Genomic DNA, 17661 nt, shown 5'->3' with positions numbered 1-17661 from the left:
GGGCTATTGCCTTCCTGAATATATGAATATATATTATGTTGCATGTAGTGTATATGAAAGGTCATGCAAATTTTTATTAGGTTACTTACAATTTTTCATAGACTACACCTCACCTCACTATTTTTTTTCAAGGTTTCTCTACTAGTATTTTGTAATTTTCAGCAAACAAAAAGTATCACCGGGTTTCACGCTCACATAGGTCAGTTTCCCAGTAAACATTCATTTCGCACGTCTTTCCCCGTTGAAATTCTGGTGATTTCGATCGAAAAATCCAAAAAGCTGATCAGTTTCCACTACTAAACTCAAGTACTTGAAATTTTGGTTTTCCATTGAATTGTCAATTTTTGCAACCCCCCCCTCCCCCAACCCCCCACCAGGTACTACGGTTTGTAGGGCTATCGGAAATGTAAACCCAACAACAAATCACTCGGATTGCAGCTCAACATCATAGAAAACAAATTCGGTACAAAATGTAAATGATTCTGTACTGTACTTGATAAGCGTGCAACTTCTGAAATTCCTATAGCAATTTCCAATACCGTTCATCGAAAGTTCTGGCACTAGCAACTTTCCTACTGCTCTAAAAACAAATCTAGACTTGTTGGATTATCACTGTCAGTTCAATTGAAACCGGCAGTGACCGAGTCATCACTGCCGGTTCAGAGTCCCATTGGACAACTGGACATGAATTTCATGGACTTACAGAAGTAGCCTCCTCTGAGAAAATTTTCCAGCTACACAAAATGCTGGACAAGAATGCAGTTGGGAAAGGGAAAGAAAAAGAAAAAAAAAAGAAAACAACTCAATTGCTAGCACTGGCCAAGTTTCTCAAGAGTAAAAATGCTACAAACAGTATAGGTGCTCTGAAGCAATGGGGAAATGTGATGTTGCCTAATTCTTTTTTCTGCGTAACTGGTAACTAACAAAAGCTTAGCTTCTCTATTTACACACAAATATCTAATGGGCTACAAAGTGGCAGGTTCAAATATGTGCCTTACCGTCCACTGCCAAGTATCATTGTTTACTCTGCGACATAGGATCAACGAATCTGCTGTACTGTGCCGCCAGTTCTTGGTAAAATTTAACATCAGATGGCTTTATTCTGCTAATTGCAGACTTGAAATGTCTAATTTCTACTTCTGGAATATCAATGTTCTCCTGGAGAAAATAATTGTTTATCAGTGAATCACAAACATCTAAGTACAATCCAATAGTCATGTGCAACAATGGGGGAAAGAACAAATAGCTTACATCTAAGGCGGCAATAGCAGCTTCCCTGCAGACAAGCTTTATGTCAGCGCCAGTGTAACCTTCTGTAAGTCTAGCAAGCTCATTTAGATTGACGTCATGACTACATGGCATGTTGCGTGTATGGATCCGGAAAATATCCACACGATCAGCCTCATCTGGTGGTTGCACATCAAGCAGCCTATCGAAACGACCTAGCGCATACATTGTTCATAAAGTCAGACCAAGTACTATATAAGTAACCCAACCAATGTATGTAAGCCAGACAAAATGTGAATAACCGGACAAATAACCTGGTCTCAGAAGTGCACAATCAATTTTGTCAGGGCGATTTGTGGCTGCAATAACAGTAACACCAATTCTTTGCTCCAAACCTGTAGCAACCATAATAAGTTATGCATGCTCTAACCAAAACATCAATAGGATCTTTTAGAGGTTGTACATGACAAAAACATGAATACGAAGAGAAGCTAATGACATTGACAGGAATAGCCAAAGAGAGGATTTTTGGCATGCAATTGTTAGCCAATGTTCATATTCAGAAGCAGTCCTTTTTTTTTTTTTGCAGGGAACAACCATGATATTCTTCAAATGAATACAGTTACCAATTAAAATTATTCATAATCCACAATCACAAGCTTAAAACACCAAATTGTATTGTACTCTTAACAACGAAATAATCCAATTAAAATAACTGCTGAGCTAATTGCAGGACTAAAATAATGGATAACACAATGAGGTATTAAAACTCACCATCCATTTCCACTAGCAATTGACTGAGAACCCTATCACCAACTGATACGCTATCATTTTCACGGCCTCGAGTTACTGCAAGCCCATCTATTTCATCGAAAAATAATATTGCTGGTGCATTATCTCTGGCTTTTGCAAATAGTGATCTCACTGCCTTCTCGGAGTCCCCAACCCATTTGCTGAAAAGTTCAGGACCCTTAACTGCAAGGAAGTTTAGTTTTGCCTCGGAAGCTACAGCCCGGGCCATCAATGTCTTACTGCAACCAGGTGGTCCAATCATTAGCAATCCTCTAGGGGGGCTGACCCCCATGTTTTCGAATGCTTTCGGGTTTTTCTGTGGCAACTCGATGGCTTCTATTAACTGCTCCTTGATTCTCACTTGGCCGCCAACATCTTCCCATCGTATCTTTGGAAGTTCAAGTGATACCTGTAAAGGAAATCATAGATATCAAAATATGACGATCAGCTACAGATTAAAAAAAAAAACACTAGTTTTTTATTTCCCATAGGATAATAATGCATTTATGAAGCACATTGAGTAATGAAACACAAAAGGAACATACAATCAACTGAACTATTTGACAAAGCTTTGTATCAATTTTCAACGAATATGCAACTTCTAGACTAAATTGGAGTTCATGAATGAAAAGATTGACACAAACAAAAAAAAAGAGAAGAAAAGATGAGAGAGAACAACAACATTGCTTAAGCAGCAAACTGTTATGAGAAAGGAAAAATAGCAAATTATTATAGAAGAGATTGTCATCAGACTAAATTGGGTAGATCGGGAGGGTGAATATGATACCTCACGCATTGCACTCGGCCTCACTTTAATTTTAGCCTTCTCAAAGTCCTCAGTGGTCACTAACAAGAGCAAGTCATCTTTCTTGCCACTAGATCCATTGTTTTCTGTGTCATTGCTCCTACTGGTGCACAGGACATCATCCACTGACATTGTTAACTTTGAGAGAGAGGATGCTATTGAGTTTACTTGATACCCCAAAGGATCATTAATCTCTCTAATATCAGGCTTTTCTGCATTATTGTCATAATACCCTAGTTGTTGAGAACTCTTCTTTAGGCTGATATAACGGCGAAGAGCACTTAACGCAGCCTCATTGCAGAGGGCAGCAAGATCAGCACCCACAAAACCATGAGTAGCGGAAGCAAGGGACTCAAGTTGCTCACAACTGAGAGAATGCTGAACTCCAACTAGAAGGTGTTGAAGTATGTCCAGCCTTTGTACTGGAGATGGTACTCCTGCAAGCAAGCCATTTCAGGGGAAAAAAAATCAACAGATGACTTAAGGTAAGCAATTTATCAACTGGACAACCATGCTATTGCACCATTAGAATTGATTGTTCTCATATCACATTTGATATCACCTATAAGCACGTGGAGAAAATGATAAAATAATCTATAGGGTAGGGATGATACCATGTTTCTTCAAAGATAATCCATTGTTTAGAAATTTTTTTTGGTTTAAACGTTATGATTATTCAACATATAATGATCCATCCATGTACTCAACAAATCTCAGAATTTAAATAGTTCTTGGTGTCAATAACTGAACAGACAACAAGCAAGTAAAGTAGATTACACCCATAACATTAACTTGAGTACAAGAATAGCATCAGATATTTGTACCTATCTCAATTTTTCGGTCCAACCTTTCCGGGCGTTTCAATGCCGGATCAATACTATCGGGTCGATTTGTTGCAGCAATCACGAGAACACGGTCTCTAGGGCTCATAGCATCAATCAGTTTTAACAGAGTGACAACAATTCTAATGGATAATTCCTCACTCCCATCCTTCCTTTCTGGAGCAATTGCATCCAATTCATCAATAAATATCTAAAAGAAAAAAATATTATAGGTAATCAATCCTTGATTCTTTTACAATGGTAACATGTAGTTTGAAGAAAACTAATCAGGGCACTCAATACTTGTTATCCATAGTATATGTCTAGTAAACCACTGCCATAATCATATCTAGATGATACCTAGCACATTGATGTGGACATTGATGGGTGCACTGTAAAATATGTTGGACTGGAAGTCATCATTCTCATCGAGAAGTGCCGAATCCAACATAAAGAAAATTATTTGTTTGTATTAGAAAAAATAGGTGATGATCTAAAGTATCAAAGAGCCATCGAACAGTGTGAAAAAATGGTGACAATGTGGCTTTATGTGGTGGCTTGGAGTTTTTACATTATAAACAGAGGAAATATGAAACATAGATTTCAATATATCAATGTAAACTGGCCAGTTTGGCGGCATAAATTTTTAAGAGAACAAAATGTAACTTAAAACATATGAGCTGCAAAGAACATCTTACAACTCAGGAACCTAGAATTCAAAATTTAAATGTATTCAGCAAATTATCAGAAGGTAGTAAAGATGCTTTATATTCAATACCTTGCTAACTATCCGAGTATAGGAGATACCATTGTAAAGATAGATTCCAAAAGTTACCACAAAGAATTATTATATTTTTTCAGTTTCACAACATATAAGTGAAAAACCAAAACTATGAAAGAGGCAAATTTTCTTAATTTTAAAGCATAGTTGACATGATGAAAAAAATGTAGGAAAGCATTAGAGAGTCTAACCACAGCAGGGGCAGCTTGCTTAGCTGAACTGAAAACATCATAAAGTGCCTGCTCACTTTCACCATAATACTGACTAATGATCTCTGGTCCGTTGATTGTAAAAAGATTGACTCCTTCATCATAGGCACAAGAAGTAGCAAGAGAGGTTTTCCCTGTTCCAGGTGGACCAGAAAGAAGGATACCTCTGTACCAGAGGTTATCTTTGACCCTGAAACCAGTCAACATATTAGTGATGGAAATAACTTTCTTTTTTATGGTTAGACGTGAGCGATGAATCAATATTTCACAGTATACCTTTGCAAGCCAATTTGGTCTTTGATTGAAAATGAAATGATTTCTTTTATTTCTTTTGATTCTTTGGATAGCCCACCAAGTCTTGGACCGTGATTGAAATCTCCGTTTCTTGCATCAGTACGAAAGGAATTGTGTGCTGATGGGCCTGGCTTAACAAAGGCAATCTCCTCTGAGCAGACTGGACCAGAAAGATGCACTTTCGTGGTTCTGTCAACAAGGAATGAAACAGGCGCTTCCCCAAATTTACCAGAAATCTCTTCATTAGACGGTAACTTATCTTTATCATGCACCACATCAGGAGCAGAACCATCTACTTCTGCTCCCATAACAATAAACATAGACAATTTCCCACACATCAGGAGGGGAACATAGTTTGCTTTCAGTAGGTGCCTACCACTGAGCCAGCGTGATGCACAAGTCTGCAGCAACTCATTAATTTTCTCATCTGCTAATGATGATCTTGCAGTAGCTGGATCCAAACACAATGAAGGGCCACTGTGGGATGCAATATCATAGGACTCATTCCTGCCTGACAGAACTGAAGAATTTCTCTTAGGTGATTCTATAACCATTCCATTTCTTATAGGATGGTGTACAGACTCAGATTCAATCTCGCTGGAAGATCCAACTTTAGCTGGGACAAAACTAAGGTAAAGATTGCTGCATTTTATCACCCGTAAAATGTCAACACTATCAGTTTCCTTTGGGGCCTGAGATGTATATAGGGGGCTAAAAAACAAGGAACAACCTACTGAAGGATTTCCCAGGGAGCAAGCAAGGTCCCAAGACAGCTTGATACCATTCTTTTGGACCTAAGAAAACAACAAGATTAAAAACTTTTTCGCTGGGACAAGATTAAAAACTTTATCAGTTATTAAGCATTCTAACCATTGCTTTATAAGTACAAGGCACACATACCTCACGTGAGGGGAAAACTTTGGCAATCACAAAGTTTCGACCAGCTTCATTAGGCATGAGATCATTATCCACATCAAGATCAAAGAACTCGTTGCACTCCTCAAATAAACTATCAAGTGGTGAACCATCTGATCGACCCCTATTTGAAGAAATGAGAGATACCTAGAAATAAGGAGATCAGTTTCAGCTTATGTACCAAAAAGGACATTTAGACTAGCATACTAAACGGTTTTTGCATCATTGCATGAAGTATAAACACGGAAGTTTTGTTCTACGATGAGAGTAACATAACTCGACACGATAACACATATCTGGACATGGCTGTTTAGTGACAATGCTCAAGCTGATGGGAAACGAACTGGGATCACTAGTGATTCATTAAAAAGATTTGCTGAAGCTAGTAAACAAAACGATGATTTTCAGCACCAAGAGATAAATTCAACTTCTCAACTGCGACAAGCTATACAGCATCAAAGCAAACATTGCAGCAATAAGCAACAGTGAAATGGACTCACACAAATCAAAGGTAAGCTCAGCAGCTCACCATCGACTAACCTATGCCAAATCGAGCCACATTCCTAAAATCGCAGCATCTTTAGCTACAGAAGGATCACATTTACAGAACAATCATAGCTTCCTTAGCTTAAAAAGCAAGTTGGGCACACGAAGCATTCCAAAAATCTCAAGGAGGAGGAGGAGCATCAAGCATGAGCTTACGGAGACGAGGCACCCAGGCCGCAGCGCGGCGCCGACCATGGCGGGCTCGGAGAGCCAGAGCCTCGCCTCCCCGCCGCGGCTCCTGCCCCTGGGGGCCACTTCCGCGACGGTCCCGGAGAAGCACCCCTCGCCGCCACGGGGCACGAGCGCCGGGTGCCGCGCCGCCGCCGCCGCGGCGACGGACGGGAGGTCGAGAGTTCCTCCTCCGTCGCCGCCGCCCGCGGCGACGCTTCCACCTTCGCGGCCGCGGGATGCAGGGGTGCGAGGGGACGGCTGCGGCGACGCCGCGGACTGCTTCTTCTTGGCCTTCGGTGGCATGGCGGCGGCTGGGGCGGCGCGGCTTCCGGCGAGGTCACGAGGTTTGGTGCTTTGGTAGGGTTTAAGTTTTTTTTAAAAAAAAATAATGTTTTTTTCTAGATGTTGCAGTTGGGCCAAGTATGAAAATGGGCCTGAAAATGGGTTCATTGGGCTCATTTGGTGTTCTGGGCTGGCGTCTGATATGGAATTATGGCCCAATAGGCCTGTGAAGGAGTATTTCATCACTGAACAAAGTTCAGGAGAGAATAAATTGCACCTGACACTGGCTAAAGAGTGACTTATATAATCATATCTCTAAAAAAATCATAATAAATTAATGGAACCTCGTAAAACATGATCTAAATTCAAAAGGTTTCATAAGTTGTGCTCATATTTTATGAGTTTTGTTTTTAATTATGTGATGCAACCTAGTGCAAAGTGGAAATTATAGTATACCCTGGGGTAAAGCGAAAGTATGTACTCCTACTAAACTAAGGTGAGCAAAACAATGTACAATCTACTCTGTCTTCGGTCTTCCTTGAAAAAAAATATAATTCATGTGTACCAATTTTAGATGAATCATTTTTTTGAGAAAAAAAATGTGAATTCTTTTTTAGGGGAAAATTATGTGAATTCACTCGTTCTAGAATGTTATGGCTAACACACTCGTTTTAGATGAATCACCCAAATGTATATACTAGTTGACACCGAAAAAAAAATTATTTGCAAGAATTGTTATGGCTAACACACTTTTGCCTTGTACAAAATGCTGTGTAATTCATATTTTTGTTGCCAGTCCTCATCACTCCGATACCGCAAAAATTACATATATGCATAAAAATTTACACGTATGAACACCCATTTTTTGCAGCTCTTGGGCAATTGGGCCCCAGAGAGCAGAGCCCGCGATAAACAGAGCGAATCAAGCTGCGACACGTGTCATCAAACCCCCTCCATGTCAGCCGCCACCGAAGCAGATAAGGTTCGCGTGCGCGCGACAGCGTAGCCATGAGCCCATGACACCGAGCAGAGAGCGATCACCATGGCGGCGTTCATGGCGAGCGGCAGGTCGACGGTGGCTCCTTCGACCACCCGCAGCTGCCGGCCGGCGGCGGGATTCGTCACCCCGCGCAGCCTCTTCAGCTGGGGCGGCAGAAGCGCGCCGCCGCCGGAGTTCCAGTACCACGACGTCGCGCCGCCGTTCCCCATGTCCCTCGTCGCCAACACCCACCTCAGAGGCAAAACCCAAATCATCTTGTTCTTGATGATGATTTAGTTCTTGCTCGATTACTGATCAGTAACTAATTCCTGGTTAATTAATTCCCGTGTGCAGTGCAGGTCGCGAGCTGAAATGCTGCTACAAGGCCACCGTGGACGGCTTCAGCGCGACGGACTTCCATCGCCGGTGCGACTTCAAGGGCCCCTGCGTAGTCGTCGGCCGCACCGGCGGCGGGGTCAGGTTCGGCGGGTTCAGCCCGGAGGGGTACCGGAGCACAGACGACTACTACGACACGCTCGACGCCTTCCTCTTCTATTGGCCGGAGACGGACACGGACGCAGCGGCGAAGGAGGCGGCGGTGGTGGTGCTGCCGAAGGTGGGCGGGAGCGGGGCGGCGCTGTTCGACTACGCGCGGGGCGGGCCGCAGTTCGGCGCCGACGGGCTGCTCATCGGGCCGCCGCTGACCGCCGTGATGGGGGTGTTCACGGGGCCCGACTCCAGCGCCGGCGCCGGCGACCTCCGCGGCGCGCGGTCGCGGCTCGGGCTGTCGTACGCGAGGCGGCCGGACGGGAAGGAGAGCCTGTTCGGCGACGAGAGCAGGGCGGAGCTCGACGAGGTGCTCGTCTTCTGTAGCTCGCAGATCGCGAGCCTGTACTGATCACCATTTTCTCTATAGTGGAGTAGCTCAGAGCTAGAGTAATTAGCTAACTAGCAATTAATTACTCCCTCTGTTTTTCAAATATAATCATCTGTTCTATAGGACATCAACACAGTATTACTTCTTCATTTTTCATACTTCATACTCCCTCCGTTTCAGGTTATAACACGTTTTGACTTTGGTTAAAATTAAATTACTTTAAATTTAACTAAGTTTATATACAAATATAATAATATTCATAATACCAAATTAGTTTCATTAAATCAATAATTGAATATATTTTCATAATAAATTTGTGTTGAGTTAAAAATGTTATTATTTTTTCTATAAACTTAGTCAAACTTAAAACAGTTTGACTTTGACTAAAGTCAAAATGTCTTATAATCTGAAACGGAGGGAGTACATTATAGAACGGTTAGAATCGTCTCTCTCAAATTCAACGTCCCATATCACTCCCACCTCTCCTGTCTCCAAGCACACACCCGCGCACCTCCCCCAACCCTCCCTAACTCTCTCACGCCACTCCCAACCCTAACCCTAATCATGCCTCCAATCATGCTCCATGCTTCTCCGCTATATCATTTTTTGAACGCCATCGCCCATCGATCCCCTCTCCGGCGACCCCACTCCGTCCTGATGAGGAACTAGGTCCCGATCTTCCGATAGATATCGATAACTCTTGATTTAGCGAAAACTTGACACACATGATCCGGTTTCCGATCAACACGATCCGAACCCTGCAATCGCAATACCACGTCTCCTCTGGTAATCAACAGTACACTGTCCGGTTGACATCACTGAGAAGGCTAATTTCTGCATGCGAATCGAAGAACATAAGCAAGAAGCCAAGAACAAGGTAAACTGCAACTCAATTGCATATGAAAATTTAAGCACTTGAATGGGGTTCCACCAACCAAACTAGCGGCAAACCTGTAGTAGCAGAAATAATCTAAGCAAAATCCAACTCTAAATTATGATGGCTACTGAATAAATATGTTTAGGGACATCTTAGGGTTATCCTAAGGGTGCCACCCTATGTCCACGACACAATTAAAAGGTCCAATGTCTAAATCAGACTTGGATTGGATGAGGTATATGGCTTGTTTTGCAGATTCATGATAGATTGATAGAAATTTTGATGTGGGACCAAAACCATATGGAAGTAAACTCCATAAGCTTTCCAACAAGTACTCATGGACCTTGAGATTCCTTCTCAATCAGAGGCTAGGTCCGTTTGAAGTTTATGCTGTCAGGAGGCCCGAATCCGTATCCAAAACATGTAGAACTTTATTTCTTGCCTTCTATTAACCAAAAGTGACATGGTGAGGTAAGAGTAGACTTGGGTAAGATCTTTGTTTGGTCCCCGATCAATTTCTTTGATTACCCAAACACTTTGTGAGCCCACGATCCTTTCCTTCACCCATGCTAGTATTTTTGCAAACGAGAAGATACAAACTCATCGTGCAGTAATGTTTGTTCAAATATGTAGCACATAAATCTCACATAGAAAGCATGCACCTTTAGTTGATAAATACATAAGGTATGCATGATCATATCTGAGCTAGTGATATCCTCGTCATCCTCCCCTTCTAAATTCGAAACCGTGCTCGGTTTCACCATATCATTGAGCATGTTAAACTTATCTTTATTTATCACAAGTTGTGGTAGACTTGATGACCATATGGTTGAATTCTGAAATTTTGACACTCGAAAAACCACAACACTACCCTTCTTACAAACCAACCTATAACTCATTTAAACAACTAGAGAAACTAGACAGAGAATTATTTATGTGCATGCGGTCCTCTAGACAATACATCGCATCATGAAAATGTGGTATATTCAAATTTGAACAAATATATACCCTATGCACATTATACTCTCCTTTATTATCATGAGTGCCAATAACATGAAAAACTACTTGAGGAGGACATGGCAGTTCAAATCTTGCAAATAATTTCTTCTCTAAACAATTGAGTGGACAAAGATCATCAAATTGAATATAGCCCTCTAGTATTTAAAGAAGATAGCAATCTAAGCTCTTCATTCTCGCTAGCAATGTGAATAACATGTTTAAACTCAATACATAGTCGATCAATTACAGAATTAACATGTTTGTTTACCAGTTGTGGCATAGATATAAGTGAAGCATCACACAACTCTCTCCCTTACAACTCGTCCATTGGTCAAAGGGGATTTCTCTCTCACCTGCCATGAGTGGTGAACCACAGTCGAGTTAGCTCAGATACCACTTTGTCACGCCCAGAAATTTAGCCCAAATTTCCAGACTATTTTGTGTATTAAATCCCTGTCTAGGAATCAGCCAGGGTACACAAAACGACAAGTAATAAACAGTTCCAAACGTAAATAAAGCGTAAAATACTTACAGAAGAGGCGCTTAGTCATCACACCGAAAGAGAATGATAGCAGTGGAAAAGGCGATCCTAGTGGGGTTTCAGCTCCACTCCATAGGCAAAACTCAACAGGGGTCTGAGCCTTGGTCCTCTATCTTCGTCTTCAGATCAGAAGCACTACACTTCTGAAAAGGGGGGAACAATAGCAAGGCTGAGTACAACCACCATACTCAGCAAGCCACACCAATGATGCAGACGTGCAAGGGGATACAAGGATGGCTTGTGGCTATTTGCATAAAGACGGTTACAAATCATTTTATTGAGCAAAACAATAAAACAGTTGCGTAATTAAAGTAACATTAAATCTCCACTGATCAACGCTACACCATGTTGAACAGGCCCAACCATTCCCACCTGAACTAATCAGTGCATTGAGTCGATTCATTAAGTGTGAGACAAATCACGGTGATTCTGGTTGATCACCCATAATCGCAGGCACGACTATTCGAAAAGTTTTACTCTGGCCAGAGGTGCACAACTGTACAGACAAGACACAATCCACCGGCATGTCACCGCGCCTGGCCAGACACGTCACCATGTCGAGTGATTGTGACAAGACCCTTCATATAACCCCCTCTGACCAAGCACACAACACCTCAGGTTTCACCCCCACTCCTCAACAGGCAGCGGGCAGTCCCCTCTCGTTCCTAGGTGAATCCGGAAGTGACAAAGGCTGTCACAGGGCCCATCCCGCTCCATCATGCCCACCCTTGCCTAGATGAGTCAGCCAGAGGAAAGCTATACTTCAAGTCAGGTAGTTACCCATTCCCGCTTGTGGCAAGCGCTGTAAGTCTTCCAGTGCATCCCGCGAACCAGTCCTTAATTGCCATGGGTGCGACTAGCAAAACCATGCACCCATAGCCTACCATTCTGTCGCATTTTAGTTGAATAGTTACGACTAATGAAACATGGCCGGATGTCTCGAGCGCGTAGCTCGTCATGATACTAAGGGGTGTAATAATGTAATTATCCCATCATCAGATGCTTAAGCATGGCTAAGCATATAGTTCCAGCTAGGTCATCATAGAAATACAAGCTAGTCGATTTATCACCCAAGGTTGACAAAGGACAGATATCAAATAATATGGCACTAGCAATCAGATAGGTAAACCCTAATCCCATGTAATCAGCAAAACATGCATATTTATTTGTAAATGGTAAAACATTTGTAAAGTAGGCTCAAAATTCTCAAGGGTAATGTGTGACTTTCCTTGCTTCTTCAAAATAATCTTCCGAACACTGATCCTCGCGAACGCGATCTTCCGAAATAGTGAGATCTACACGCTGGCATGCAAAACGAGAAAAAACACTAATAAAAACCAAGTAAACAGTACATGAAAAGTAAACAAACATGTAGATCTCAATTTTGGATGAATTTTGCAAGTTGAATGGCCCAATTTGGATTTCGTATGAATTAGTTATGTTTTAGAAGTTTTGAGCCATTTAAATGAATTTCTATAATTATTACTCGAATTATTGCACAATTTTAAATGAATTGTGATGTCATCCGAGGGATAGGTGGCGTCGGCAAGCGGGCGCCACCTGTCGGTGACTCAAGGGAGACGGGTGCATGGTGGACCGAGTCCACAAGCACGCTGCTCGCGAGCACGCGGCAGCCACGTGGCGGCCACGGCAGACAACGGGCGGAGGTGGCGCCCACGTGGCGCCGCGCGGGCACCGACGCAAGGCCAAGATGGGATGCCACGCGGATGGCCCGGATGGAGGCTGAGGCCGATCCGACGGCCCAGATCGGCCATGGCCGAGACCAAGGGGAAGCAGCCAGCCGGTGGCGGCGAGGGAGCTATGCGCGGCGGGAGCGATAACGACGGCCCGGCCGGACAACCACCAGCGATGGCGGCGCGATACTGGGCAGCCAGCGAAGGGGAGATAGAGGGAGAGGATGGGGTGGTCAACGAGGGGCGGCAGCCAAGAGGGCACGACGGCGAGCGGTCGGGGGGCGGCGGCGTCCGCGGGACCACGGGACGGCGCGGCGGAGCTCCGGCGATGACCGGCGAACGCGGAGGGGTGGCCGGGCTCGCTCGAGACTTGCCAAAAGTGGAGGAGGGGTTAGGAGGGGGAGATATGGCTTGAGGCGGCGGGAATCGCTAGCCGGGGAGGGGAGAGGCGATGGAACTCACCGGCGCGTGAGGGGAATGGAGCTCCGGCGGGTTTCCAATGGCTTGGAGCGGCAACCGGGGTACAACAGGACGCGGCGACACTGTGAGAGGCGGTTGTGTGGCGAGAGGTGATCGGGAGTAGCGCCAAACCGCGGCCGGAGGCGGCAAAAAGGGCGGCGACCTCGGGTTTGCGGTGGGGAGGTGGTTCCGGTGACGAATGGGAGAAATGAGGCGGCGGCCTGGCTTTCCCTTGCAGCGGGGAAGCCGGTGGAGGTTGTCGCGTGGCGTGCCGACGGCTAGGACGGTGACGAGGTGCGGCTGGAGGCGGTGAAGGTGAGGCGGCTCAGGTGTGGTGGTGGTAGTGGTGCTCCGACAATGGACGGGGGAAAGGAGCGGAGCCCGGGGTGCGGCGAGGCACGGCCAAGCCGGTGGTGGCGACGACGCAGTGTGGCGAGGACAGGGGCGGCGGCGGCACGTGGTTGGAGGACGCCGACGGGCGGCGGAGCTCAGGCTCGCGGCAAGGGAGCGGCTAGAGGGCGCAACAGCTTGGGGAAATTGGGGAAAAAGAGAGAGGGAGGTGTGGGGAATGTTTTTATAGCTCCAGGGGGCGAGAGGGAGCCGAGCCAGGGCGAATTTGGACGACAACGGCTAGCGACGTGGGTGGCATCGTGGGGAGGTTGGCGGTGGCGGTTTTCACGGAGCGGGGTAGGCGACGTGGGCGGTGAGGTGGAGGGGAGGGGCGGCATTGTCCGGGCCACACGGGAGAGGGCGCGTGATGCCGGAGGCGGCGGCGACGTGGGCTGCTCGGGCGGCCATGGCGGTTGCTAGCTCGGGCTGGAGGTTGAAGGAGAGCCCGACAGGTGGGGCCCACCTATCGGCGGCTCGGGGAGAGGAGGGGCAAAGCAGACTTCGCTAGCGGGCTAAGGGAGAGAGAGAAGGGAGGCCGGCCCGATGGGAGGGAAAACTGGGCCGAGCCCAAAAAGGGAGGGGAGGGAGAGTTTTTATTTGGTTTTCTTTTTATTTTAATTGAGTTAATGAACTTTGTGACTTTAAAAATATTACTTGAGCTCCGAAAATTCACGGAAAAATTCAGAGAGGTCATTAGGGCACAAAGAATATTACAAAATATCCTGGCCATGATTTTTAAAATAAATTTTTAATTCCCTTTATAATTTCACTTGGTGAAATTGCTTTAAATTTTAATATAATTTCTAGAAATGATTTGTTGATTGATTTTTATTCCCGAACGAAAATCGGGGAGTTACAGATGGGGAAAGCTCTGATTAAGTTTTCTTATGGGGTATTGAGGATGGAAAATGGAAGGGGATGGAAGGCACTTGTGTGTGATGAGATTTGGAAGCGATTTGGTGGCTGAACAAGTGTGGAGGGCGAACCCTAGCTTCGGTGGCGGCGACTGATGAACAGGTGCACGAAAAGGAATTTTCGAGGAAGATGAAGCGGCGGAGAAGACGATACACTATCTCACGTTATTTTTTTAAAAGGTATCAGTGAGTTTTGAACCGATGCTCATTAGCGTTCACAGCCCGAAGTCCATTAGCGTTCGCAGCCTATATTCGGGTGCGACATGCCATGTGTCTTTAGGGACTTAAGCATATTTGCTTTCACAATATGCTCATGGACAGGGCCCAATACCTTTAAAATCCTCCTTTTCTGTTGTTACACAACCTTTTATTTACGAGAGTTGGTACAATGCGATTTTAAGTTAAGCATTGTTTAGCGCAAATTTTACAATGCAGTCGGCCAAGTGCTATGACATTGTTTTTTATAAATTCGTCGGCAGGTGATACCCATAGACCGTATCTTGATGATTTTGGGGTATGTTGGTACAACATCACCATACCATCACCTGTTGTACTGACCTCTATACCCAGAAAATAATGAAGATCTCCCAAGTCCTTGAGTGCAAATTCTTGCCTCAAGTCTGCCAGCAATGCAGTCACTGCTACAATTATATCATCAACATAGATAAGAACAAATATTGTAACACTTCCTTTGTTATAAAAGAACAGTGGCATATCAGCTTTAGATGCTTGACAACCAAGATTAACTAACTTAGTACTCAGTCTTGAGTACCAAGCTCGAGGAGCTTGCTTTAACCCATAAAGAGCTTTGTCTAGTTTGCAAATATAACGAGGCTTACTCTTATTTTCATAACCAGGGGGTTGTTTCATATACACCTCCTCTTCAAGATATCCATGAAGAAGGCATTTTGCACATCAAGCTGACGAAGACACCATCCCCTAGAAAACAACAATAGACAAAACAGATCTGATAGTAGTTGCTTTAACTACTAGGCTAAAAGTGTCCTCATAGTCAATCACATACCTCTGTTTAAACCCCTTTGCTACTAGACGAGCTTTATATCTGTCCAAACTACCATTTGATTTTCTTTTAATTTTGTATACCCACTTGCAATCTATAACATTCTTGCCATGACTAGGTGGGACTAAATGCCAAGTTTTATTTTCCAACAATGCAGTAAACTCAGCATCCATAGCATTTTTCCAACTTTTGTTAGACAAAGCTTCATCTAGATTTTGGGGTTCTCCTGTAGTTGTCAACAGACCATACCTTAAAAGTTTCCTCAGAGTATACCTTTTGTTTTCTTATACCTCAATGGAGATGAGTAGTTGGCCATGTAGGCTGAGCCACAGTCGGATCCGAAGTAGGCACAAAGGATCCTTCACTGCCATCGCCATGATTGCTAGGAATTGGGGACGTGATAGCCGACGATTGATCCCCCTGCTGTTGAGTAAGCGAACCATTGACATCCTCGTCATTGTTGAATGAGAGCGCAGGCGAGTGCGCAAGTGAGGCAGGGGTATCACCCTCGGGATTTGAGCCATCAGAGATGTTGTCTCCGGGATCTTCTGTGAAATCTGGATCTGCTGCATCTTCTTCAAGATTTTCTGCAGTAACTTGGTTATTCTATCCAGTATTTTCAGCACCTTCTTTGGATTGTTCCTGTTGATCTGTCATATGCTCAGAAGACCCATTAGAATGATCAGGAGCATTAAGCCAGTGATCGTTATATTCAACCCCATTAATTGCAACATTTGGATATAAGGAAGGAGGAAGCAAAAGGATTTCAGATCTCAACCTTGCTCCAACATTTTCATGCAACTTTGCAAAGGTCATCAAAGACAACATCTCTAGAAATATAGACCTTGCCAGTTGATATATCAAGACATTTGAAACCTTTGTGAATATTGCTATACCCGAGGAAAGCACATTGCTTTGAGCAAAATTGAAGCTTATGCTTATTATAGGGACGGAGATTGGGCCGGCAAGCACAACCAAAGGTTCTTAAAGCTGAATAATTAGGCTTTTGATCAAGGAGACGTTCTAGAGGAGTAGTATACTGAATGACGTTGTTGGGTATGCGGTTTATGAGATAAGCGGCAGCTAAGAAAGCCTCATCCCAAAATTTAAGAGGCATAGAGGCATGAGCAAGGAGAGCTAATTAACCCAACCTCTATAATGTGTCTATGTTTGTGTTCTGGAAAACCATTCTGTTGATGTGCATAGGAACATGAAACATGATGAGAGATGCCAATCTTTGTGAAGAAGGAATGCAATTTTTCATACTCTCCTCCCTTGTCAGTTTGCATAGAAATAATCTTACGATTAAAAAGGCACTCAACCCATTGTTGGAACATCTCTTGGAACTTAAGAAAGACTTCAGACTTATTCTTAAGTAAATAAACCCAAGTAAATTTGCTGAAATCATCTATGAAACTGACATAATATTTTCTGCCCCCAACAGACTTAGGAGCAAGTCCCCACACATCTGAAAACACAAAGCTCTAAAGGATAGATGACTTTGGATAGGGTCGGATGACTCTTGGCCTGTTGACAGACATTACATACTCCTGACTCATTAACATCTCCTAAACATGGGAGATTATTATTACTAACAACCTTTTGAACAATAGCTAAAGATGGGTGACCCAAGCGATTATGCCACCTTGAAATTGTGGGCTTGATGGCTCCAAGAACTTGCTTGGATGTAGAGAATGAAGATGTTGGCAACAGGTACAGTCCATTGCGGCATGGCCCTCTAAGAAGAAGATTCTTCGTGACCTGATCCTTAATAGCAATAGAATGAGAGTGAACTTCAACAAAGGCATGGTTATCAACGGCTAAGCAATGAGCAGAGACATGGTTCATTTTAGCTTTAGGAACATGGAGGATATTTCTCAATTGAATATTACACATAGGGGTATGAATAATAGAGTGACCAACATGCTTAATGTCCATACCTGCATAGCTTGCCGTATGAATTTGTTCTTTGCCGTTGTACTTCTCATGCGTCGTCAGCTTGTCCAACTCTCCCGTGATGTGATCGGTAGCTCCGGTGTCCATATACCAATTTGCATCGACACCATA

The 17661-nt window shown here is 44.0% G+C and overlaps 2 protein-coding genes across 2 annotated transcripts; one reads left to right on the top strand and one right to left on the bottom strand.

Moving 5' to 3' along the window:
• Positions 1–613: 613 nt before the first annotated feature.
• Positions 614–6927, bottom strand: LOC4350096 (calmodulin-interacting protein 111). The gene is made up of 10 exons (XM_015761610.3): positions 6547–6927; positions 5830–5991; positions 4912–5723; positions 4618–4825; positions 3649–3856; positions 2807–3261; positions 2002–2428; positions 1542–1622; positions 1252–1442; positions 614–1158 (listed from the first exon to the last, which is right to left on the bottom strand). Exons 1-10 carry the CDS (start codon positions 6862–6864, stop codon positions 1015–1017), a joined length of 3006 nt encoding a protein of 1001 aa, XP_015617096.1. The 5' UTR covers positions 6865–6927; the 3' UTR covers positions 614–1014.
• An 881-nt stretch (positions 6928–7808) lies between these two features.
• LOC4350095 (uncharacterized) lies at positions 7809–8830 on the top strand. Its single transcript, XM_066305147.1, has 2 exons — positions 7809–8081; positions 8182–8830. Exons 1-2 carry the CDS (start codon positions 7886–7888, stop codon positions 8718–8720), a joined length of 735 nt encoding a protein of 244 aa, XP_066161244.1. The 5' UTR covers positions 7809–7885; the 3' UTR covers positions 8721–8830.
• The last annotated feature ends 8831 nt before the right edge of the window (positions 8831–17661 follow it).

Source organism: Oryza sativa, chromosome 11, assembly GCF_034140825.1.
Source record: "Oryza sativa Japonica Group chromosome 11, ASM3414082v1".
In the NCBI taxonomy this organism is placed as follows: domain Eukaryota; kingdom Viridiplantae; phylum Streptophyta; class Magnoliopsida; order Poales; family Poaceae; genus Oryza; species Oryza sativa.
Note: the sequence above shows the minus strand (reverse complement) of the source record. Positions and strands in the feature narration are given on the sequence as shown.

Excerpts from the sequence above, each read along its gene's own strand:
- LOC4350095 (XM_066305147.1), top strand. The coding sequence starts at position 7,886 with ATGGCGGCGTTCATGGCGAGCGGCAGGTCGACGGTGGCTCCTTCGACC. Across the intron at positions 8,082-8,181 it reads CGCCAACACCCACCTCAGAG|GTCGCGAGCTGAAATGCTGC; the intron begins GCAAAACCCAAA and ends TGTGCAGTGCAG.
- LOC4350096 (XM_015761610.3), bottom strand. The coding sequence starts at position 6,864 with ATGCCACCGAAGGCCAAGAAGAAGCAGTCCGCGGCGTCGCCGCAGCCG. Across the intron at positions 5,724-5,829 it reads AAGTTTTCCCCTCACGTGAG|GTCCAAAAGAATGGTATCAA; the intron begins GTATGTGTGCCT and ends TTGTTTTCTTAG. Across the intron at positions 3,857-4,617 it reads AGCAAGCTGCCCCTGCTGTG|ATATTTATTGATGAATTGGA; the intron begins GTTAGACTCTCT and ends TTTTTCTTTTAG.